The sequence below is a fragment of the Molothrus aeneus genome, chromosome 6, assembly GCF_037042795.1.
Source record: "Molothrus aeneus isolate 106 chromosome 6, BPBGC_Maene_1.0, whole genome shotgun sequence".
Classification (NCBI taxonomy): Eukaryota; Metazoa; Chordata; class Aves; order Passeriformes; family Icteridae; genus Molothrus; species Molothrus aeneus.
The window spans coordinates 10,183,475-10,208,136 of NC_089651.1; the positions used below are offsets into that span (position 1 = coordinate 10,183,475).

General features: G+C 47.5%; 1 protein-coding gene across 1 annotated transcript; it reads left to right on the forward strand.

Moving 5' to 3' along the window:
- The first annotated feature begins 4,831 nt into the window (after nucleotides 1–4,831).
- On the forward strand, nucleotides 4,832–24,349 carry DISP2 (dispatched RND transporter family member 2). Its single transcript, XM_066552273.1, has 8 exons — nucleotides 4,832–5,093; nucleotides 12,231–12,677; nucleotides 14,966–14,995; nucleotides 16,844–16,967; nucleotides 17,765–17,880; nucleotides 18,148–18,266; nucleotides 19,188–19,285; nucleotides 19,983–24,349. Exons 1-8 carry the CDS (start codon nucleotides 5,023–5,025, stop codon nucleotides 23,400–23,402), a joined length of 4,425 nt encoding a protein of 1,474 aa, XP_066408370.1. The 5' UTR covers nucleotides 4,832–5,022; the 3' UTR covers nucleotides 23,403–24,349.
- The last annotated feature ends 313 nt before the right edge of the window (nucleotides 24,350–24,662 follow it).

Below are 24,662 nucleotides of genomic sequence, written 5' to 3' on the forward strand. Positions count from 1 at the left end.
ATTGTACAATTTTTATAAGATTAGTCAATTAGTATACTTATCATATACTGTCCACTTAAAAGGTTAGTTGATTAGGTAATAATTCCTGGGGTGTCCACTGGAAGCAGTCCAGAGCTTTCTTTTGCCCCACTTTTGTCTGGTCCAGATTCTGGTTGGAAAACAGAACGTCCTTGTAGTTTGTTCCCTTCTTGAAATAAGACTACACAATATTTAGGTTTATAAAGTTAGCCTATTGTTCCTAAATGTAGGGAAGAAAGTGAGGAAAACTACTAGAAGCTACAGCCATGCTTTAGCAATCTACAAAGCTACAAATATATTAAAAATATAAAAAGCTTAAAATCTTAGGCATCACTTGAAGCACTTGCGGACTTGCTGGGCTGTGCCTGGCTGCTGAGAGCTTCACTCAAGTGGCAGAAAACTTCTGAAAGTGCAAATAATCCCTGCTCCAACAGGATGGAAATCATAATTCAAGAGGGCGATACCTTTCTCTGGGCAACCATTTTGGGTCCCTGAGTGAGATCCTGAGCCAGGTGATTCTTCTTTGGGAATGTGGATATTTTGTTGGCCCTTCTGACTTGATCTCTACAGAAAAGGCTGAGGGGTTGCCCAGGCCTAGAGACACTGTGCAGTCCAAACACATGGGATTAGGGTGGGCTACAATACAATTAGGGTTCAGAACTGGGTTTGTAAAAAGGAAAAGTTCCATTTCCTTTCTCCCTGGAATATTTTGTTCCCTTTGGTACTTTCAGAAGGAATTGATTAAAAACACTCTTCCTTTGCCCTGTTGTTATTGAAACCTTTTGATAAGAAAGGTTTGGAACAAACATTTAAAGATGCCTTTTTCTGGAAGCAACAGATGAAATACTTGGAGCATTTCTGAAGTGCAGTTACTAACAAAAAAAAAAAAGCAGAAACATTTCAACAAATATGAGAAGTGTAAGCTTTCCACTCTGACATGCTAGCACTGGTGCCACTGGGACCTTGTTTAGGCTGTGAAGGTATTGTAACAGGCAGTTAGTCAAGGTGTGTCACATACCCCAGTGCCTTCTCTGGCCTTCCCCAGGCTGAGAATTTATGTCCCAAATGTCACAGGAAGAATATTTATGTACAAAGGATGAATTAGTCTAGGATATCTCAGGATGCTTGGAGGGAACCGGCTCACTGTCAGTCACGCTTGGAAATGGTGTGAACATATGGGCGGCTTCAGAGCGAATGTGGCTGCACTCCCAGCACACAGCACCAGGAAAAATGGGACAATTTTGCCACAGTGAGACTTCCCCTGCCAAGACAAAGTGGTCTTGGGTCTCCATGGGCCTCCTGCCCCTTCAAACACACTGCAAATTCAGCACATCTCTTATTTGCTTCAGTTTGCAATGTACAAGTGCCCAGAAACAAAACTGCCATATGCCTGCAACCTTCTCAGCCCTGGTACTGGGTCAACAACTATTCAGAGCTTTCCAGCACTGCAGGAGCCTTGCAGAAGCCTGAGAAAGAGAGAAGGGCCCTGCATGGATCTCTCCTCTGTGTGCAGCATGTGGGCCATGCTCCAGCACACACCCTGGGCAAAAATGATGACTGACAACCAAAAACGACCTGAGAACCTAATTCCTGAGCCCTTTTCAACCTCATGCCTTAAAATGGTGTATACTGGGGAAGATGCTTCTTATCAACACAGACAACTGCACAGATTTTGGACAGTGATGGTTCCTCCAAGCCCATCCCAGTACAGAGTGGTCACAAACAGCACTGAACAAATAGGCACTAAATCTTATTCTTTTAGGTAGTTATACTCCTAAGAACTCAAAATTTTGTTGCACCTACAAACAAGGAAAAGGCCATAACGGACCAGTAGCAAGGAGGAAAAAGGTGGGCTCTGTGGAGTGCAAACACCTGCAGAGACACGTCCTTCTGTGCACAATGACAGTGCTTGTGCTGTGCTGCTGGGACAGCAGCAAATCCATTGGCTGTGTAGAGGAGACCCAGCATCCGTCCAGGCCTTTCTCTTCAGGTACCCAGCACCAATGGCTTTGGTGTAAAATGTAAACGTTAAGTCAAACAGCTCTGTCTCAGGTCCTGGCACTGAAACCATGACTAAAGTACTTTATATCTCTAAATTAATCCCTCCTGAAGTGTCAGGAGGTGGGCAGGTACATTCACCTGTAAAATAAGCTCTGCACAGTGAAATGACTGGGGCTCAGTTGGCTAATGCAGTGCTGCCCCCGCCAGAGAGCTGTTCTCTGGCTAAGGAAGCAATTTCAGTGGCTGAGACAATGGGAGGTTTATGCAGCAGGAACAGCCAGAACTGCTGCTGTACCCATGGAGATCTTCCAGCACGGGAGGTGTCTGGCACACTGTCACTGGCTTCAAGCAGCAGAAATACCCTGGCTATTTCATTGCTCCAGTGAGCAGTGACAAACCAGGGTTCATAAGCTGGCTGCAGATCCATGAGCCATTGCACATTGCCTGGAAACCAGCAGTCTGCTGCAATCCGAGGCAGCTGCGCAATGATCCCCAGCCTTGCTTTGGTCACGATGACTTCAAGGGCTTGGGTGTCCATGAAACTCATGACATGAGTGTTTTTGCACTGTGCAAAACACCATGGTGGTGTCACCACTTCAAGCTGTCAGCTTTGAGCATGGTTTCCCTGAGATTCGGAGTAGCGTTGCCTGCAGAAAAAGAGGCAGGGATGCATCCCAATTCAAAGAGATTGCTCCAGACCACTTGGCCTCCATCCTGCTGATTTACCCATCGTGGTTTGCCAGGCACTGTGAAAGAAAGAGTTCCGCTGGGTGAAGGATGTTCATATCTTGATGGAATTGTCTTGTGGGAAGCATTTATGTTCCTAGTTCCTAAAATAGTTTGGGAACGCCATTTATGTGTCCTTCCTGCTCACCCTTAGGTTGTTTCTGTAAGGAGAGGAAATCTTAGGATCAGCACATGCCTCCCCTAGAATGACACTGAGATCTGCTCCACCACTCTCAAGCTGGCCAAGCACAGGGAGGTCACAGAGTGGCAATATTCCAAATGACACAACACATTAAGGAGAGCATCAGCTTCCAGCTGATGGGAGAGGCAGCTCCTCCTCTGCTGCACTGCAGGGGAGGAGCCAAGCAGGTTTGAAGTAAGGGACTCCTGGATTCCTGGATTTGGCCACCACAGCCGGTCCCCCCAGCCCTGGCAGTGCACTGCAGCAGCCCCAGGAGGGATGTGGGAAACACTGCTGCTGTCTGGGGCAGTGCTTTGCAGCCAGCTGGGAGCACAAGCCTTGCTGTAGCCCCTGGCTAAGGGCAATGAAAAATAATTAGTCCATGTGTTGAATACCTTGCAGCAGTACACAGGAAACCTGCCAAGCTGTGGGAGTGAGGAAGCGTGATCACCCCCACTTACCAGACAAGGAGTTCGCACCTCGGGCTGAGCCAAACTAAAGCTGTAAGATATGCCTGTCTGTCAGAAACAGTGGGATGTTTGGAATCCAGCTGATTCCCACCATCCTTGCGGCTCCCATGGCTCTATTAATATCATTACTGTTGCAAGAATTTTTATTTAGCATCGGGAAAAATGAAAAGGAAATATCACCTATGTCCTTGTCACCACATTAATGCTAGCTAATCTTTTCAGCAGATACCAGGTTTCAGTCTTTCCTGCTGGGCCACACCAATACAAGCTGCTCTGGAGCTTCTCCTTGCAGTGGATCTGGTCCTACCAGGCAAGTGACATTTCTGTGGCTAAGGCTCAGAACAGCAGGCTTTTCCCCTGTGGCCCTGCCCAGAAGAGAGCACCATGCTGGGCAAGCAGCACTGCCCGCAGGCTGTCCTCAAAACTCCCTCCTGCTGGGTTCAGAGAAGTGTCAGCCTTCGGTGGGAGAGTCACCCACCCTGGCATTAGGAAAAGCTTTTTGTTCTTTAAACTGCCTCGGGCATTTAAGTCATTAAGGCAGGAAGGGCTTACTCTAAGCAGCTAGAGGATTAGTGGAAGTTATAGGATACTCTCCACTCTAATACTTTCCCTTTTTGCTTCAGCTGTTCTGTATGTGTGAAGCAAAAAGGATGCTACCCTCATAAGAAAGAAGGTCACTGCCACTGTGAGGTCCACAGCCATGGCTACGAGGAAGGAGAAGGTCACAGCCATCCCTACAGCCACACAAAGGATGATGACAAGGCAGAGAAGGTCGCTGTCACTCCCATGGCCATACACACAGCCACGAGAAAGCCCCAAGCCCTTCCTACACGAGTCATTGGCATGGTTATTGGCATAAGAGCAGCTACAGAAGGAGCAGCCACTTTCCACCAGCTCTGTGGGAAGCTATCCCCATGCACAAGGAGACACGTGTGGCTACCACCCAGCTCAGAGCAATGTCATAGTATGGATAGACAAGGACTGAAGGATCCTGCAAGGAGGTGGACATGCCTGACCTCCTTGTATTCTCCATGCTTTCAACTCAGTTGTTTCAAACCTACCACCTATTTCAAAAGATAATTTACCTATTTAATGCTTCTAAAAGCCAACAATTCAAAATGCTGCCCTGCACCTGCCACACAGAGCCAGGAGCACTTCTGGGAGCATTCCCAGCCCGTGCCAAGCAGGAGCACAACTAACTGCAGGGATGAGGGAATATTTTCGCCCAAAGGATGCCTGGTGCCCCGAGCTCCTGTTCCGCGCCCTTAAGCTCAGCCCCATCCCCGACAGCCAGGCTGGCCCGGGGGTTACAGTTCCCCCCGCAGCTCTCCTGGTGCCGGCGGCTGCGCCCCCGCGCCGGGCCCGCCTCCGCGGCCGCGCAAGCGCCGCGCCGAGCCGGGCAGAGCCCAGCCGGGCAAAGCCGAACCGAGCCGAGCCGCGCCGAGTCGAGTCGAGCTGCGCCGAGCCGAGGCGGGCCAGGTAGAGCGGCGCCGAATCGGGCAGAGCCGCGCCGCGCCGCACCGAGTCGAGCCGAGCCGGGCAGAGCCGGGACGCGCCGGGGCGCTACCGCCACCACCGCTGCGGAGTGTTCAGCACCGCGGGCACGGACAGCGCCCGCCGCCGGCCATGGAGGCCGCGCCCGCCCCGCCGCCCCGGCCCGAGGGGACGCGCCGCGGTCGCGACCCCGCCTCGCCCAGGTAGGAGCTGCGGGATCGGGAGAGGGGCGTAGAGCCGGTGCCCTGGCGGGTGGGAACTGCCGCCCTGCCGCCACCACCGGTTCTGTGTGTGGAAGTGGTCGGTGCCACCGGGTTTTTCTGGGACCAGGGCCCCCCGGTCTTGCCGAGGTGTGTCCCATCCTCCCACCGGAGGTGCGGACAGAGTCCCTCGTAGCCTGCCCAGCTGCCCACCCGCGATTCGGGCTCTGGCGACGTGTGCTGCCCAGCCCGGGTCCTGGTTGCTCCTGCCCTGGGGCCAGGACCACCACGCATAGCTATTCATGCCAGGGGGGCTTCCTGGTTTGGCCCCGCGGGCAGGTTTCGATCCTGCAACATGGTGTGCTCTCCCTTCTGCAGCAACGGGAGAGCTATTGTTGGGAAGCTCAGCATGTTTCAGACAGAGCCTTATTGCAATCAGCTGTGGGCAAACATGGGTTTCAGTCCAAAGATCTCCTCCATAAACCCCCACATCCCTCATCCCCCTGTGCCATATGCTCCCTTACCTGGTGTCATAAGCCAGATTAGCAGCCACAATCATCAACATTTTCCGGAAACATCAACAAGCCCATAATCATGGGCAAGGAGCCATCCCATATTCACAAGTACATTGGCATTTGTTAGACCAGGGCAATCTGAAGACCTAAGCTCTTCAGATTCTGCTTGACAGAGCACACCCCGAAGTCAGCAGCACACAAATCCTTTCTGAAAGCCCAAGGGTTCCATTTCTGCCTGGTGCAGGGTATTCACGCTGAGGGAGCCCCACCCGCCCAGGAGCACTGGCAGGGCACTCACTGCTCGTCAGACAGCTCTGATGTCTCCGGCCAGAGGCTGCTGTGCCCGGGGGTCTCAGTCTCCTGCGACTCTCACACAGTCCAGCACTGGTTTAGACCTTGCTCATTCAATGGGGGCAAAGCTGTCACTGGAGCCATTTTCTTTGCTTGTCTGAGTACTCCTTGGCCATTCAGACAGGTCTTGAAATGAACAGTGCAGCCTGCAAGAGGTAAGATACAGAGAGTTAAGCCACCTGACACAGATGCATTTCGAATTTCACCCATGCTGCTCACTCAGTCTTAGCTCTGTGGTCTACACCTTCTGCCCTAGCCAAGGTGGCTCTTCATCATCAATGCTCACTGCATCAGCAAAAAACCACAGATGTCAGAAAACACCACTTTCCTCCTGGCCTCTTTCAGCCTGGGACACTAAGGTGGGGATTTTCTTTTCCTTTCCCTTTCCATTTCACTCCTTTTTTTTCCTTCAAAACAAGGCTTAAAAAATATGATTTTCCCAGTGCAGACAGAGCTGTTCTGGCACTGCAGGCTGGGTGGGAACCTTGAGCCCTCTGTCTCTGGCTCTATCCCAGCACAAACACCTGTACCCACAGCAGCAGCAGCAGCAGCTGCTGCCTGGCGTAAAGGTAAGGCTGTTTGCACGAGTCAATTGAAAGGTTTATAAAACTAAACTTTTCCTGGCAGACTATGTGGGAAGCAGAGTTTTGCAGTCTCATTAATTTTTCATGATGATTTAACATACTCAGGAGTCTCACTAACAAAAAAACTGTAGGTCTTCTCAAGGGTATGCACTATCCTGCTGCTAGACTGAAAAAGCAAAACAAAAGAACTCTGCAGGAATTGTTCAGTGCACAAGGATCTGCTGCAGCCAGAGGAGGAGATGGATTGCTCAGGAGTGCCTGTCTCTCCCTGTCAGGGAGACAGGGAGCTAGATAACGAGGTGACAGTGAAAGGCAATGAACCCTTCCCTAATCCCAGAGAAAGGGCATTCTTATCTCCTTAGAAAATACAAGGAAAAAAGCTCTTTTTCTCAAGAGCTCCACTGCAGTTTTGCTGGTGGTATGTTCAAAGAGAAATTTAAATTCCATTATAAAAGCACATTCTTAAAAAGTCATTTACAGCTCTCCAGGAAAAAGCTATTAGTCTAGATGGAAGCTGACCTATAGCACATGGATTTAATCCAGAAAGAATTCATATTTCTTTTTCATTGGGGAATACTTGCACAGCTGATATGCAAACAAAACTCTGCTAGAGGAAGGAAAAAAAGACGAAAGAAACAAACTAGCTTTTTTTTTTTTTTTTTTTCTGAATGAAATTTTGTGGCACTTAATGTCTAATTGAGCAAAGGTTCTTGATGAAAAAGGGCTCTGGTTGTAGGCAAGGTACAGACTTCTGCCATTTTTCTACTTGTTTTTATTCCCCCTTGAGATTCCTCTGGCAACAGGAGAAGTTGTAGTTTGAGTCAGGCATCAGACAGCTCCATTCACTCGGTAGGTGTTTCCCATCTTTCATATGCAAAGTGCTTCTTTCTTGATCCTCTCTTTAGTATGCAAAGGGGGAAATGATCTATTAAAAAAAAAAGCAGCGCTTATAGAAATGGGTTTGGTGACAAGGGTGGAATTAGGCAGAGAAAGGGGCCATTCCTGCAAAAGGCTGAATATTTTTGGCCCATTACCCTCTCAGAACCTCTCCTGCTGCTCTGGCTTAGGGGGGACAGCAAGACCAGGGAGAGCCAAAAACTGGAGTTGCTTAGGAAAAGGAAGGTGATCATATGCTACTATTTCCCTGCCTGCAAAGCTTCCTCCAGCCCAGCTCGGCTCTGTGTGCTGCAGAACGAAACCATCCTGAGGGGAATGTGCTGGGAGCAAGAAGCCAACATGGCATGTTTCCAGTAAAGCACCCTGCTAGGGCCGAGTGAGCAGCTAAAGCCTAAAGCCAGGTCCTGCAGCCATTCTCTGTGGGCAGAAGGATGCTGGTCTCTGGAAAAGGGACATAATCCCTGCCAGGGGGGTGGACTGACAGCATACAGCCCTTGGCTCCTGCCACAAACCCTGTATCCCCCCACTGCTCCACATCCCTGCAGACCTGGAATGGCAGAAAACTGTCTCCTTAGAAATCCTGACCTCTTTCCTGTTTCCTTGTGGGAAGAAGTTCCAGTTTTTTGCTGGGTCCCCCACATAATGTGGGGTGTTTATGCTCTGGTACTCATCTCAGAGAAGCACTGCTGCACTCAGAGTGGCTTGGGCAGGTCCACAAATTGGATTATTATTCTGTCTAGACATCTCAGGGCAAGAGGCAGGGAAGCAAACAGTGAGAGCAAGACAGCTCACTAGTGTGGGTAACAGGAGCAGTTAACCCTAGTCCATCCTTTCCCTTATACCCCTTCTTTTCTCCTTTCCCAGCATCTCTCTGGTTGCATCCAGCTGAGCCTGGAAAAGAAAATGGAGGCTGTCAGCTGCCTCTGTAGGCTTTTCTGCAGCCAAGACACCATTTCTGGCTGTTTAATCCCAAAGACATCAAATATCTGACACAGCCCAGAGTAGGAATGAATCTTAAAAATAGAAGTCTTTGTCAGTGTCAGTGTGGCAAGCAGAGTCCAGTGTGGTGCTCTGCCCTTTTCTCCTCATGTCTGACAGCAAACAGACATCAAAAATCCCCAGAAACATTTTTCTAACATAGTTCAGGGTCCTGAGGGCCCAAAAAAGTAATAGCGACATGGTTTCAGGCAAAGAAGGAGCAGCCTACGTGTCTGGTACAGACCTCAGCAGACCAAAGGTTAAGCTCACCAGCACTACAGCTAATTGGGAGAGCAGCAAGTGGAGACTCGAACTCTGCCGAGCTGCCTGCAGTGATTATCCAAACCCATCATTATTTGCAAGCTCCAGGTTTCCCTGGAGATTGTGGATAGCCAGGGTCACATCGTCATGGAGTTGGAGAAGGGTGAGCATAAGGGAACTCATATCCAGAGGGTGATTGACAGAGCTGTAATTGTTTAGTCTGAGAAAGAGATAATGGAGAGAAGTCACGAGTGAATGATCCAAACTTGCCAAAGTTATTCCAGAATCTGAAGTCACTGAGCGGGTCAGGGATTGAGTTAGGAAACGACATGTGGGAGAAGAGCAGAACTTGACAGCATTTCACAGGAAAGATGGTAAACAAGGAGAGTGTGATTTTGTGTGAAATATTAGACTCAACGTTACCAACGTATGTGCAGAAAACCCGGAGGCAATCTGCAATATCCAAGAGTTTGGCATCTGCTTTCCCCACCAGGAGGTTTTGTAGCTGAGGGGTTTGTGGAGGAAGAATTTGTCATTGCATGGTCTCCTGCCTCTCCCTGACCACATTCAAAGTGTATTTTGTAAAAGCCCTTTTGTTCTGTCCGGTGTCACGTACTCACCCTCAGATGAGGCAGACTGGCTAATTAAGTCATGAAAAGCCTCTGGTCCCAGATTACTGTGCAGATACAGTAGTTTAAAGGGATAAGAATTTTGCTTTTCCTTTGAAAAAAAAAATCTGAAATATAGTACAGGTGTAGGAACACCAAAACACAAGATGTCAGTGCAGCAGTGTCTTTATGAATTATTATGCACTGTAGAACATCACCTATGTAAAGCGTGCAGCTAGGGAAAACAACAGCATCAAGGTCAAGGAAAAAGAGAACTTAGAGGCAACAAAAAGGGAGTCAGAAAAGGTCTAGACCTTGTCAAAGCATAACACTACCATGACCTCAGCTCTGATGAAAATTCCCTGCAGTACAAAACTACAAACCGCAAAGTCACTGGACACATGGGAGGAGTGGGATGATTTACACTTAAAGCTTGAGAGTGTGGCTTAAGGGACCCTCCGGGTCAGCTGTCCCAAACAACCTCTGCCCCTGCAGCTCACCAGCACTGTAGGGGACATGGTGGTTTAGCATCCTCCCCTCAGGCTGCCGCTATAATTAGTAGAGAAGTGCAATGACTAATTGAAGGTGTAATTTTATGTGTTGACTGCCACAGACCCTGATCTTTCCCTGTCTGTCTGCAGCGCTCCTGCCCCGTGCTGCACCTGAATCCCTCCCCAGGCTCTGATGGGGCTGTAAGAACCCCAAACAAGATTTCAGATTGCATCTCCTGAGCAGCTTTGCTGGCTCTGCATTTGTAATCTCATATATGACAAGTGTGGAATCTCCTGTTGTGAACTACCTTTACACAGAGCTCTAACACAAATCACACGCTTGAAAGGCCAGGTAATCCTGTCACTAATCCACTTGGGACAGGACAGCAAGGACTTCAAGCCTATTGTTGATGTAATTTGACAAGTTCTGTGGGTGACTGGGATGTCATTGTCGCAGTTCAGGAGCTTCTGCTTTGCCAGCTGCTCTCTCTCTTGCTGTTTTGAACCAGCTCAGTACCAGTACCTTGATTGCAGCTTAGAGGCAAATGAGCACTGAAACTGGTGGGGACAACCTTATCCAACCTTATCTCACTGAGGTGAGATAAGGTGTGTGCACACACCTGTCTGCTGGTTTTCTGACACCTGCTTCAGCACAGACACCACATCAATTATGGCTTCTGAAGTCAGGACCCAGGAATGTGTTATCTGTGTCTGTAACTGCTGCAGCTTTCATTAAGCTTAGAAACTACATGTAGCATTGGATGGTGGTTAATCAGGCAAGATTTCTCTGTTACTGCTCCCTGGACTAGTACAATGTGCAAGTGAAGCTACGTGTGATGCCTGTGCCATGAGTGTCCACATTGGCAGTGTTGTAGCTGCTACCACAAACATGAGCCTGCTGTAATGATTTTAATGAAATAAGCCCATTTGGTACAATCATGAAATATAGTTTGTCAGTGTTGATAAACTCAGCTGATGTTGGAAAGTACACAGCACAGACTGCCAAGGCCAATATGTCCTGCTTTCTGGAAAAAATAGCAATTTTCAAGCAATACTGAGCTAATAGTATTTTCCAGATTCTTTTGTCTTTAAAAATCTCATGCCAGTTAACTTTGGGTGCAATTCTAGAGACATGTAATCACTAAAATTCTGCCCTTTTCCAAGGCTGTAAGAAAAATATAAAAGATATCCTTTCCCCAGCTTTTTACCTTCATTTTTTCCCACATCACACCAGGTGCCTTAGGCTAAAGTTCATCTCACTGCAGTCTTGTTCCAACACTCATAATTCTTTGATGACTTGAGACATTTTGTGATTCTGGCTGGCCTGAACTGTTTGTCCTTTTCAATCCTGGATGCCAGGCACTGCAGCAAGACACATCATTCAGCTGTAAGAGACCATAGCACGTGCTCTGAACAAGGACCAGAAACTGCTGGTGTTTGCATCTCTTGGGACAGTAATTCCTAAAGCATTTTTGGGGTTGTAAGGACCTCAGTCTATGGTGTGTGAAGGGGTTTTTGGTGTCACACATACTAAGCAATCCCTCAAAGTATTATTCAAACTTTCTCAAAGCTAGCAAAACCTCTCAGGCTCCATAAATCAAGAACTATAGGAAGGAAATAATGTTTTACATTCCTTGGAGGGAAGAAAGTGTATCCTGCAAAAACCTCATTACTTGGGAACTAGAGTCTGCAAATGTTTTGTCTAAGTAAATTCAGCAGCCAAAGGATAGTCAAGTTTCAAAGGATCTATAGAGATCCCAGTCCATCCCCTTCCTACAGGGTAAGACCAATAAAATTTGTTGCTGTCATCCTTGGGAGATGTGTGTCTAAAAAGTTCCTGAAGAGCCCAGTGGAGCATGCAGGACATGGGAGCCATTAAGGAATGTGCCAGGCTGGAGGCTGAAGGCCCTGTTAGATGTTACAGCCCTCACGTTCACTGCTCAGCTGTGTCAGTGCCAGGGATGACTCACTCTCCTGCTGACCCAACATGGAGCAGTGCCAGTCCTCCTGCAGAGCAATCACACTAATTAATCCTCCCAAGGAGTGCAGATAATTGAGTGGCTTCTTCATATGCAGATTCCTTTAATTTCTGTTTGTCCAGACTTCTGTAATTTCTCTGGATCCTCAGTTAGGATGCTCCTGGCACAGTGAAATATCCCAGAGAATTTTTGGGTGGGATATTACCCAATTTTTCAAACTTTTGAAGCAACACACACAAAGGATGGATTACAGAATTCTCCATCGCTTGGGATCCCTGAATGAGTCATGGATGTCTTTATAAAAAGCATAATCCAGTTCAGCCCTTAGGCAGACTCCTGGTAGAGGATACAGTGGGTGAGGTTTGACATTTGTGTTATGTGGGAGGTCTGTAAGCATCTCCAGTTTTTGAGATGCAACTCCCCAGCGCAGCCTTTCAACCTCTCCCATTTTACCTTTCCCTTCATTTCTCTCATAGGGAAAAACAAAATGCAGGACCTTGCCAGACCTGCCTTGCCATGCCAGAGATTGGGAATGTTGAGCTCAGCTACAGTGGCACTTCCTGGGAAAAAATCTGCCCAGTCCATCACTGCCCCATTCCTGCATCCCCTGGGCTGGGAGAAGACAACCTGCCCTCCTCCAGCCACACGCTTGGGCCAGTCTCCACCCAGTCCAATGGCCAGGTGCCAGCCAGCTGCCAGGACTCACAGCAGCACCACCTGTACCACCCCTGCAGCCAGGAGGAGTCCCGAGGCAGCTACAGCCTGCCCTCGCTCCCTGGGCATGGCGAGAGGCCCGTGCTGTGTTCCCACCTCTCCAGTGGTGATCTTGTGCCAGCCTCCCACCCCGAGGCCTCGGAAACGCCCTGGAAGCAGTGGTCCCCCGGGCAGCGGCGGCCGGTGCAACATCACGTTGTCACAGTCAGGTAAGAGGCACAGGGAGGGCGGCTCAAGAGAGCATCTTCCAGACTCGGTGGGGGCAAGTGGGAGGGATGAGCAGGGTCTGAGCTGTGATGGATGAAACGTGGGTTTGCTCTTCAGCTTGGGGCAGTAGCTGCTCCAAAACACACGGAAGGATCCAGTTGGCTCTCCACCTCTGTGTGGGCGTACAGAGAGCAGCCATTCCCATGCCAGGGAGAGGTGGGATTTCCTTCTCAAGGGAGTGGCTGGCTAAAGCCAAGGTTGCTCAGTCACTCCTAGGTCATGCAGCTGTGAATAGGCCCATCTTCCTTTACCTCTGTATTTGCTCCCTTTGCACTCCAAGCCACCCAGCTGCCAGTCCTTTATCTTGGCAGAGTTCTCAGTGGTGGGGATAGAGTTTGTTCTTTTCCTGCCCTCACAGAAGCTGCTGCCAGTGCTGGGAGGGAGTGGCAGCAGAGGGTAATAAGCACTGGCTACAGCTGAGCAGTGAGACATACAAAAGGAGGGAACATTATTTGGCTTTCCAGGTTGGGCAGCAACCAGTGTATGAATTCTTTGTTGTCCATGACAGAATCCATTTGTGTGCAGTGCCTGGGTAACAAGAGCCTGAGCTACAACCTCTGCTCCTTCCAGCCAGCACCATCCTTCCTCCTGAGTGTGCCTTTTAGGGTCCACTCCTGGCACAAGAGATCGTGATCCCTTCACTGCTGTAGCCATAGCCACTGAATCCTGATAAAAGATGGCACAGGATTCCTTTCTTGCCTGTGTACAGCATTGCAGTGTTAGGCACAAAGGCCCTTTAGAGTCTCATTTTCCAGCCATTTACACAGGATTTAATTTGCTTGTGTTTGTGTAGAGGAACTGCAGTCAAAGGAGCCTGAGTCTTTTTTATGAATCGTTTTCCTGGATCCTTTTCCTGGATCCTTTTTCACTCATGTGCTATCAACAAAATTACCAACCACATCCTCTGTAACAGGTTATTTAAGTAGGAAGCACAACTGGACTGTAAATCCCTGGCAGAGTGTGCAGCACCAGCAGTCAGAAAAGTGATAACATAATAATGCCAGAATGAGGTTTTTAATCCAAGCAAATCTGCTTGAAGAGCTATTGTGAGGGAATTAGCACAGGATGGGCAGTGTACTGCTGGAGAGAGACCTCGCTTTGATAATCTGGGGAGGCTTTTGATCTGCTCCTCTCTGTCCCGAATCTACAGAGCATTAGCGTGACGAGCAAAACACAGAATCATTTATTACATGAGCCACCTGGAGTGACTCTGCCATGGGGAGCTCTCCTCCACTGCTTCTCCATTTCTCCCACTCATAACAAGGCTAGGAAGGATGAGCTGCCTCAAGGTTGGCTGCTGCAAGGAGGGGGGACCATCTGCCCAACACAGATATTGGAGTGCAGCAGGACCTTCTCCCAGGCTAAGCAGGAGTGTAGGAGGGTGAGAGGAGGAGGGAGCACTGGCTGGGCAGAGCCTGGCACAGCTGTGGAAGGAGGTGGGAGCAGTTCTCTGGAAGCTGTGACCAAGCCAAGGCCGTGCCAGACAGGGGCATGTTTCAAGGGGACATTTCAGTGCAGAGAGAGCAGAACAAAAGGTCCTGGAGATACCTGACCCAACAAGATGCAGCTTTTCTGCCAGGATGCTGGTGGAAGGCTTGTCCTCAGAGATTCATTAACAAACTTTGGATCCCCTGGGGAAGGCTTCTTTATTCCCCCCCTTAGAGCCCTTCAAGTAGGAGTAACAAATGCTCCTCTGTGAAGAAAATCCAAATCAAATATTTTTAGCAGCTCCACTGGCTTTCTGCTCTTATAGCCTGAAAAGACAGTCCTTGGAGGGACCCAGGAAACAAATGAGTCACCTTTTTGGTGAGCTGAGCTAAAGAGAAAATAAAAACTAACTATAGTTGTTGCTAGCCCAGCTCATGAGACTTGAAAAAGAGGTTTGCTTTGTCAAGAAACACTTTAGGAAGTGCAGGAAAAGCACTTAAACCAGACAGATTTTAATGAATTTCTATAGGCCTGCATTGCTAATGTCCAGTACTCTCTGGAAGGTTTTCTGAGAGGGACTAAAGGAGTGACTATATGGCTTCCCATCTTGTTTGGTTAAAATGGGAGAGGAAAAAGCTCTATTATTCATTAAACTAATTCACACAGTGACAGAACTGTGTCAGCACTGGCTTACCTTGGTGCTTACAGTGCTGCAAGGGTTAATCTGCTCAGGGATCAGCCCAGCACTGGGTTTCCCAGGAAAATAATAAATTAACACATCTTTTTTCTTTTCTGTCTGCAGACATGACAAAGCTTTCAGGATGCCAAAAAGGTATGTTTAACAGCAAAAGCTTCTTGTCCTTGTACCCTGTGATCAGTGCTCTCCTGTCCTGCTATTAGGAGAAGCAGAGTGCTACTGCTGGTGACATCCCAGCAGGGCCGGCTCCAGAGGCGAGGTCAGCGCTCCTGGGGCTTTCCACTCCTTGGAAAAATCTCCATTTGCTTGTGAGATCAATTTAACCTGCATTAATGAATAGTAACGCTGTCTCAGTAGCTGTTCTTGGGCAGGTGCCTGGCTCTAACCCATACAGTAGCTTTATATATATATTATGTATATATATGTGTATATATATATATATATATATATATATATATATATAAATTATTCTATATATGTGTGTGTGTGTGTGTGTGTGTGTGTGTAAGATTAATCCAGCTTGTCTTATCAGAGGAGCAATAAGAAAAAGAGCCCATCCATGAAATAAACTCATCTTTTCAAAAGACAGAAAATTTTAAATACATTTATCAAAATTAAAAGAATTTGATTGCCTTCTACTTCTGTTTAAAATCTGACTTTTGTAAACTATTGCTTCTGGATGGTTTGGATAAGCACCTTCTGTCATCAGTGACTGCAGCTGATTTTTTTTGTGCTTTTTTCTGGTAATTGGACATGGAAATATCCAAAATAGCCTCCAGAAATTAAGTACTCTAATAGTGAAGAGCAGTTTTGATCATTTTTATAGCAAAGACTTCATCTATGAAAACAAACTTGATAAGGCAATTGTAAATTGAAAAAAAAAAAGGCAAAATAACAAAAAAATCAAAAGTCATGTGAAAAGCTGCTTGAAGTGCTTGTGATGACTTCTAATTATGAAATAGCTGCGGTGGAGTCCCAGGCAAAAGGAGGGAAAGAGCAGGCAAGGAGAAACATTCCATCTCAAATAAAGTTCATAACTATTCCACTTGCCTTCACAAATATTTGTCAGCTATTTTTGAACAAAGAATTTCTTCTATTTCAGAAGTACATCAAAACACAAAAGAACTAGCCTGCCAAACCAGAGCAGGAACCCATTCTGCTATCTTACATCTCAACTGATATTTCCGAGGAAGACAAAAATCTTGACACAGTAAAATTTGCACTGGTAAAAAATGTGGGAGAGTAACTTTCATAGATCATCCTATATGTGAGACAGTTTGTCCCAAAGGAAAAACAGAACTTGGAGAGAAAAATTTATACAAGCTCCTTAAGAACAAAAGTAACTGACAAATAATACTTGGGCCAGAGTAAGCTGCTTCCCTGGAAGGGTTTTGATGTCATCAAAATTTTGTGATACATCATTAAAATTGAATGTATTCTAGTGAATATGTATGAATTTAAAGCAGTGTCTAAATACACTAATTTAGACCAATGACAGTGGGCTTGCTTGGGTCAGTTACCTTCAAAGACTCTTTAGAATTATCCAAAGATTTCTCAGGGTCCAGTTTGGAAATCTGTAGCCTAAACTGTTGCAGCCACCAGCTGACATTGCACAATCTGGGGGAAATTAAGAGGCTCTTTCTAAATGCAATCTTTGAACTTAAATGTTTAAAGCTTCATTTTGCTTGAGGACTCAAGAGTCTGGTTTTTATTATTTCTGATTGAAAAAGCTGGAAAACGCAGAGAGGCAAAATGTAATTACCCGAGTTAATTAGAGCTGCCTGCAAATATCCAGTTAGAGGTGTAATATGTTCATTAATAGCTGCACTAGAGCCTCCAAGCTTCACAGTAAATAACTGTGCAAACCAGAGAGCCTGATTTTTTCCTTCCAGTTACTCACAGCTCATTGGCTCAACAGCAGGTTTTGTGCTCAGAGCAGAAGCATCTTACCAGCTGCATTTTCTCTCCTCCTGCTGTGTGCAGTTACTCGCAGCTGATGGCGGAGTGGCCGCTGGCCGTGCTGGTGCTGTGCTCCGTGGCGGCGGCGATCTGCACTGCGGCTGGGCTGCTGCTTGGGAACCTGCCTGACTTTTCAGAGCCCCTAATGGTAAGTGCCTACAGCTCAGGGATCAACAGGAATGTAAGGAAAATCCACGCCCAACCAGTGATATCAATCATCCCTTCAAGATGAGCAGAATGTGCCAGTCCTGCACAGCTGCCCCTGACACACAGGGAGAACACAGCCCGTGCTCATCCCTGAGCCACGCTGTGCACTCCCACCAGTGCCCTCACTCCAGTGTGGAGACAATGCCAACACAAACTGGGATTGCTCCCTTTGCTCCCTTTCCAAGGCTGGAAGGCTGGGATTGCCCACAGTGAATAGCTAGGCTTGGCAGAGACTGGATATAGGAGCTGGCTTTGGCTCCTACAGTCTGTGCATGAGGCTTTTGGAGAGCATGCCCTGTTCTGAGCACTATGCACATGGAATGTTTTCCATGAGGAATGCCACATTCCCTAAAATCATCCCTGCCTCTGGCTCATGGAGGAATCTTGAGAAAATAAGAATACACTAGAGTTTGTCCACAAAAAGGAGAATTGGTGCCATTTCTGTAAGGGACTACTACACTTAAAAAGGAGGAGAAATTCTTAGGAGATCAGGGAGAGATAATTGCAGCCATTGTTGACAGGAAGGGAAAGAGAAGGGGAAAGGGAAAGGGAAAGGGAAAGGGAAAGGGAAAGGGAAAATGTTCATATTTTTTCTCTTATCTCTGGGATGCAGTATTTCCAGGGAAAGTTCAATTTTTGTATGTCTCCAAGATGCAGTAATCGTCTCCTACAGTTTCCATGTGCTGGAGGAGGCCTAAGGACAGCTGAGCTGTGACAAAGCCCTTTTCCTTGGTGCAGGGTTTTGAGCCACGGGACACTGACATTGGCAGGAAGCTCATTGTGTGGAGGAATATCGAGAGCCATACAGGCTACAAGAAGACTCTTTCCCTTTCTCCTTATGCCAAGAAGAAAAGGTATTTGAGCTTGGTTTGGGGGATTTGAGGAACATGTTGGTTGTAAAGTCACATATTCAATATTCCAAAATATTTATGTGAATTCCATACATCCTATGCTTAAAAGCAACTGAGGCATTGGAGGGTTTGAAGTCCTTGTGTCTGCAATGGATTTAGGCTCCCTATTGCTGGGTCTGGCACCAGAGCCTTGTCAGTGAATGTAACTCCCAGCCAGACACTCTCTTGTTAATAATCACAGTTATTAACAATAATCTGCCCTCTTGCTAGCTATGATGACCTTGGCATTGGCAGAGGACAGAAGGCTGCTCAGGGAGAACAAGCAGCAAGGACACGGAGAATGGTGGAAACCATCTATGGAGCAGATGGATTCTTCTGTGGTCCCCCAGGTGACTGAAATCTTGATGAGGCAGTAAATACTGCACACCCAGAACTCAACTGACAGAACTGTCAGCGTTCAGGACACAGGGAATACTCTGAATTTGCTCTAAGCAAGCAGTGTGTGCAATTCCTCCTCTGAGAGCTCTGACAGTGCCCTCCCAGCACTTCATACGTCAGCGGTCACAAAAGGCTGGTTCAGAAATTCTGAAGAGTTATTTCTCCTTCTTAACTCTTTGCCATATTTCTTGTTTTCCCTTTAGAAATATACTTTGCAAGCACACATTAAAGGACCAATGTTTTCACCATTTACCCATATCAAAAGTGAATACTCTGAAAAAACAGCACATGCCCCGCTTGCTGTCTGCTCCCTCCCCTTGTCTGCTCCCTCTCCCTCTCTGTTCCTTCCTTCTTTTCTTCTTGAAAAATGTACATGGCAGTAAAACCTGGAGACAAAACCAGAAAACTCCAACAGCCCCCAGATTTGTCCCAAAATGGGCACTAGTAAGTAGAAAGAAGAACAGCATTAAGATATTTTTGTTCTGTTCCCTGCCTTCTATCTACCTCTGGATACAAGTCACACACCAAACCCACAGGTCCTTGGGGGTTTTTGGCTGAGCTCAAGCTCCTCCTTTGTTCCAGGGATGGATGCAGAACCAGATGCCAGCAGTCACTAAAGGCAAGCTGACATTTGATTTTGAAAATGCCCTGATGCTGCTGACCTATTTCAAGGGGCAGGGGTGAGGTCACACAAGGCACATGCTCACTAATGTCTTGTGACCGGCTTCCCTCCAGGGAGCCCTCCAGAGCAGTCCTACAGACAGAGATATATATTTATTTTTTCTGTGAAGACAGACTCTACTTCAAACAGCCTGGCTGATTCATCTTCATTACCTCATTTTATGATTTTTTTTCCTTCTTCTTTATTTCAGAAAAGAGCTATTCCCAGCTGGTATTTATGTCCACAACTGCTGGGAGCTTATGGAACTTGCAAGCAATTCAGTCTATGTGTCAAATGGAACAAGACAAGGTCAGTGATGGCAGGAAGAACACATGTACAGGCTGTCTCTTTTCTGTCTGCTGCAATCTTTGATGTCTTGCTGAGAGGATGCCAGACAAAAAACAGGCTATGCAACAGGTTTCACCTGGAGGATTCCAAAACATTTCACCTACTTGGCAATATGGGGATGATCCCACCTGCCAGTTGCAAATTCAACAAGAATAAATGGAGACTGAACAGGAGCTGGTCCAGAAGCTAAAGGTGTCCATCAGAAGCTGCTGAGGATTTTGGGCAGCAGAACATAATTACAGAAATTGAGCTACCAGCTTGGAGACTGGTTGCAAGTTTTGTAAGTGGAAAGTTTAATTGGATGAGCTGTATTTGCTATAGGAGCCAAAATTTCAAATCTGCAGTTATAAAATATAAATAATGGACAGGGTTTAATTTTTGCAGAAGGCTACCAACTTTCCAAAACTTTGGTGTTTGGGATTTATCCCTGGGAGGATGGCCAGGGATCGGTGGTACACCTTGCATAAAGGGGAAAGAGGGAAAAGAGGAGAGGAGAGGAGAGGAGAGGAGAGGAGAGGAGAGGACAGGACAGGACAGGACAGGACAGGACAGGACAGGACAGGACAGGACAGGACAGGACAGGAGAATTACTGCAGTGAGTAAGGAACACTGAGGCTGCAAGAGAAGGTCTGACCTGATGCCCCCTCGTGTTTTTCAGATACGCTCCCACGTGCATTTTAGAGACCTCTGCCAGCGCACTGAAGCCAATGAATGCTGCCCGAGCTGGTCCCTGGGGAACTACATTGCTGTCCTGTACAACAGGTCTTCATGTCTGGAGATAACCCAAGGGGACATCTCCCACACCCTGGCCCTGCTCCGTGCCTGTGCTCCAGACTACCACCGAGGTGTCCTCACTCCCTCCTGCATAGGGCCTGAAGCTGCCAGACAGAAACACTCTCAGTGTGCCCAAGTCCCAGAAAAATGTACCCGCTTCAATGCCATCTACCAGCTGCTTCACTTCCTGGTTGACAGGGACTTTCTCAGTCCCCAGACAATGGAGTACCAAGTGCCCTCTCTGAAATACAGCCTGCTTTTCCTGCCTACAAGAAAAGGTGCATCTATGATGGGGATCTACTTAGACAACCTTGAAACCTGGGATCTGTTTGATAACTACACATCTATCACTGGAATGGACCTGGGCCTTAAACAGAAACTATTCCAGCACTACCTTTTACTCGATACTAAGTATCCAGTCCTGGCAATATTGGCTATTTTTCTAAGCATTTCTTTTTATTTACGCTCAGTGTTTATTACGCTGATGGTCTTGCTCGCTGTTGTCAGTTCTTTGATGATCTCCTACTTCTTGTACAAGGTGGCCTTCAGATTCACCTATTTCCCTTTTGTAAACCTGACAGCAGTCATTATTCTCAGCAGCATTTGTGCCAACCATACTTTTGTCTTCTTCGACCTGTGGAACCTCAGCAAGAGCCAGAACCCTTCCGCCGGGCTTGCTCAGTGGGTGAGTCAAACCATGCACCATTTTGCCTATCTCATGCTGGCCTCGTGCTTCACAACTGGTGCTGCCTTCTACGCCAGCTACATCAGCAACATCACAGCCATCCGCTGCTTCGCTGTCTACATGGGCACCTCGGTGCTGGTGAACCTCGTTTTCATGATGACCTGGCTGCCCTCTTCGGCCGTGCTCTACGAGCGCTACATCGCAACGACCTGCGTTTACAAGCCAGAAGCCTACTGGAACAACAGCAGCCACAAGAGAGTGGCTCTCTCCGTCCATTACATCCTCCGGGCTCTCCAGAACACACTGTCTGAAACCTCCAAGCTGCTCTTTGAAAAGCTTCTGCCTTGCGGGGTCATCAAGTTTCGGTACATCTGGATCTGCTGGTTTGCTGCCTTAGCCATAGGAGGTGCCTACATTTCCTGTTCCAACCCCAAACTCAAACTCCCGACTCTGGAGACATCGTCCGTCCAAGTGTTCAGGCTGAGCCATCCCTTTGAGAGGTACGATTCCGAGTACTGCCACCAGTTCATGTTTGAGAGGCTGGAGCATGGAGAAGGGCAGCGTATGCCTGTCACCGTGGTCTGGGGCATTCTGCCTGTGGATAATGGGGACCATTTCAATCCAAAAAGCAATGGTACCTTAGTGACAGACACCACCTTTACCGTCCAAAACCCTGATGCCCAGAAGTGGCTCCTCGAATTCTGCCAAAAAGTGAAGAACAAAACTTTCTATTACCCTGATGCAGAACAGAAATCTACTGTGTGCTTCATGGAGGAGTTCCTCAGGTGGATGAACAGTCGCCAGTGCTCCCAGCGAGACCACAGTTTCAACCTTTGCTGTAACCAGTTCTCCTTCCCTTACAGAAGCGAAGTCTTCCTGCACTGCATCAAAATGATGCTCCTGGAAGAGGGCAGGGAAGGGGCAGAAACATATGATATGGGCCTCAGGTTTGATGGGGAGGGAAATGTCGCTGCCTTAGTGCTGCAGTTTCAAACTATCTATCATTATACCTTCAACTACAGCAGAGCCAAACAATTCTATGAGGAAATCAGCCTCTGGATAACAGAGGAAATGAAAACTGCCCCTGTGGGGCTTCAGAACGGATGGTTTACCAGTAAACTAGAGCTGTACAACCTCCAGCACAGTCTCAGCACAGAAACCATGGTGGTCATGGGGCTCTCCATAGCCATTTCCTTCGTGGTGCTGCTGCTCACGACCTGGAACGTTCTCCTTAGCGTTTTCTCCGTTACTGCCATTGCAGGCACTGTCCTGGTAACCACTGGCCTCTTGGTCCTCTTGGAGTGGCAGCTCAACGCAGTGGAGTCTCTCTTCATTTCAGCTGCAGTAGGTCTCTCTGTTGACTTCACTGTCAACTACTGCATCTCCTATCACCTGTGCCCCCATTCCGACCGCCTGAGCCGAGTGGCCTTTTCCCTGAAGCAGATGAGTTGTGCCACAGCCATGGCAGCTTCTGCTCTCTTCTCTGCAGGGGTCATTATGCTGCCTGCCACGGTCCTGGCATACAGGAAGCTGGGCATATTCATCATGATGATCAATTGTATCAGCTGTGGGTTTGCCAGCCTCTTCTTCCAGTCGCTCTGCTGCTTCTTCGGCCCGGAGAAGAATTGTGGGCAAATCCTCTGGCCTTGTGCCCACACCATGAAAGACTACTCTGATGACTCCGGGCCAAATGGAAACTTTGCCTGTGGGGGCAGTGAGAAGCAAAACCGGTTGCGGAAGGTCCAGGAGTCCAACACTGCAAACGAGCAATATGAGCTCCAACCCTTGTCCAGGAAACTCAGCGACAGTTTTGACAACAGCACTTCCACAAGCAAGCTGTCCAACCGGCCCTCTGTGCTCTCTGAAGACATACAAGTTGAAGACAACAGATGCCCTCGAGTGGGAACACACCCCTCCCTGGAAAGAGAGAGACAGAGTCTGCAGGACACGCTCGGAGACCAGCAGGTCAGCCTGTGCCAGTGTCCCGCCTTGCAAACTTCCTCTCCTTACAAGCACAGCACCTCAGAAACAGAAATTCACAGGGAGAGACTCTGCCGAGATTGCCGCTGTCAAAAGTATGGTCTGAAAGCATGGGATGGGTCTGCACTGGACCACATCCAGCCAGCTGGCATGAAAGAAGAAGGGCAGCTCAATAAATCCCAGTGCTCCAGTGACACTGCCCAGCAGCAGTCAGATTATACCTCAGACCACAGCCCTCTCCCTGCTGCTGACATCTACAAAATTCACAGATGCCTTTGTTCTCTTGGCAGCTCTTTTGATATGCTCAACATCTCCAGCGAGACGTCAATCAGCGATTTCGAGCAGGGCCTGAAGCTCGCTGAATCAGCCAGTTCCTGTCCCGATGCCTTAGAGCTGTCTGACTCCTACGGTAACGCCGAGCGAGGTTACCTGAACGGGAAGAGAGATACCCTGCGGCTGGACCTGAAGGAGACTGTCTTCGATGTCTCTCCAGCTGCATCACAGCAGAACAGCTCTTCGTGGAAAAATCGGTTTGGATTGGGGAACGAGGGGCCGGTCGTGCTGCCCAACAGCCAGCCAGACATGCCTGATGTCTGGATCAAACGATCCAGTGCACAAAGTTCTGGTTACAACAGCTGAGACCTCGCAGAAAGCAAAGCTGCTGCCAGGGAAAGGGGAAGCCTGAATGTCTTTAGAGCTGTAAATATCAATTTTTTCCTCCCACCTCTCCTAGAGCTGAGACTGAGACTATTTCTTAGTATTTCAGCTGTGTAAAACGTGTGTTTTCACAGGAATCAGCAGATCTGATGCCAGTGAGGATGTGAGAGCCATCATGATGGACTACAAGCCCTTTTGACTTCCAGTGTGTGGTGCCATGTTCACAGCTGTTCACAGGACTTACCGAGTACACCTGGTTTGTCATTTCCTACAAGGTGATTAGGTTTTGTTTGCTTGAGATAAATAATGAAGCCCCCCAGGTATTTAATGACAGAGAAAGAGAGCTCATGTTAAAAAAAAAAAAAAAAAAAAAAATCCCAAAACTGAACTACTGAAAATCTAGGTATCAAGTGAAGTGTGTTGTGAATAATAAAAAATAAAGTATTTAATTTTCTATTTTATGCAAAGTCCAGATCTACAGACCCCAGCAAAATAGCTCAGATATTACAAAAAGTCCCGTCAAGACTTCTGAGTTGACACAGCCTCTTCCTGACTGTGGAGGAGGCTGCAGAATCCAGCCCAAATCTATTTCCAGTAACAACTTCTGCTTGTTTTATCTAAAGGAATTCTAATACTGCCAAAGATTTTCAGTGTGAATTTCCTCCTTGAGGGATTAAGTCCTTGTCCCCCCCAGACTCAGGTGCCTTGTTGTGTCCTCTTTACAGAGTGTTTCCACTCAAGGCATTCCCCTCAAACATGCAACTTTTTAAAATTCACATATCTGGTGAATCTTGAATTTTAGGGTTCTTCCCCTCTCTACCAGAAACAAACAGGAAAACAAACATTTATTTGCCCTTATTTGTTGAAAAATAAAACAGTCTCTCTACAAGTTGACATACAATAAATGCTTATAAGAACCTTTCCTAAAATCTGTGTGATGCTTCATTGTCACCAAGAGCACTGTGCTTATTCATCTTTTAAGTGCCCAATATATTTTCCAAAGGGAAGTACACATCTTTAAAATACTTATTCTTCTGACATCCACGAGTTATCCCTGTGCTGTGGGAGACAGACAGCAACTCCCTGATATCCATTAGGGACATGGACTTTTAAAGCTAATACCAGAGTTTGAAACATGTCAAACATGTCAGTTGCGTGGTTCTGTATTTTTCACGTTTCAGTTTTAGGGTTTTATTTTGAGATTGTCATAGTGAATGTTCAGATGGGTATTTAGGCAGCCAA

Excerpts from the sequence above, each read along its gene's own strand:
- DISP2 (XM_066552273.1), top strand. The coding sequence starts at position 5,023 with ATGGAGGCCGCGCCCGCCCCGCCGCCCCGGCCCGAGGGGACGCGCCGC. Across the intron at positions 14,996-16,843 it reads GCTTTCAGGATGCCAAAAAG|TTACTCGCAGCTGATGGCGG; the intron begins GTATGTTTAACA and ends TGCTGTGTGCAG. Across the intron at positions 19,286-19,982 it reads GTCAAATGGAACAAGACAAG|ATACGCTCCCACGTGCATTT; the intron begins GTCAGTGATGGC and ends CGTGTTTTTCAG.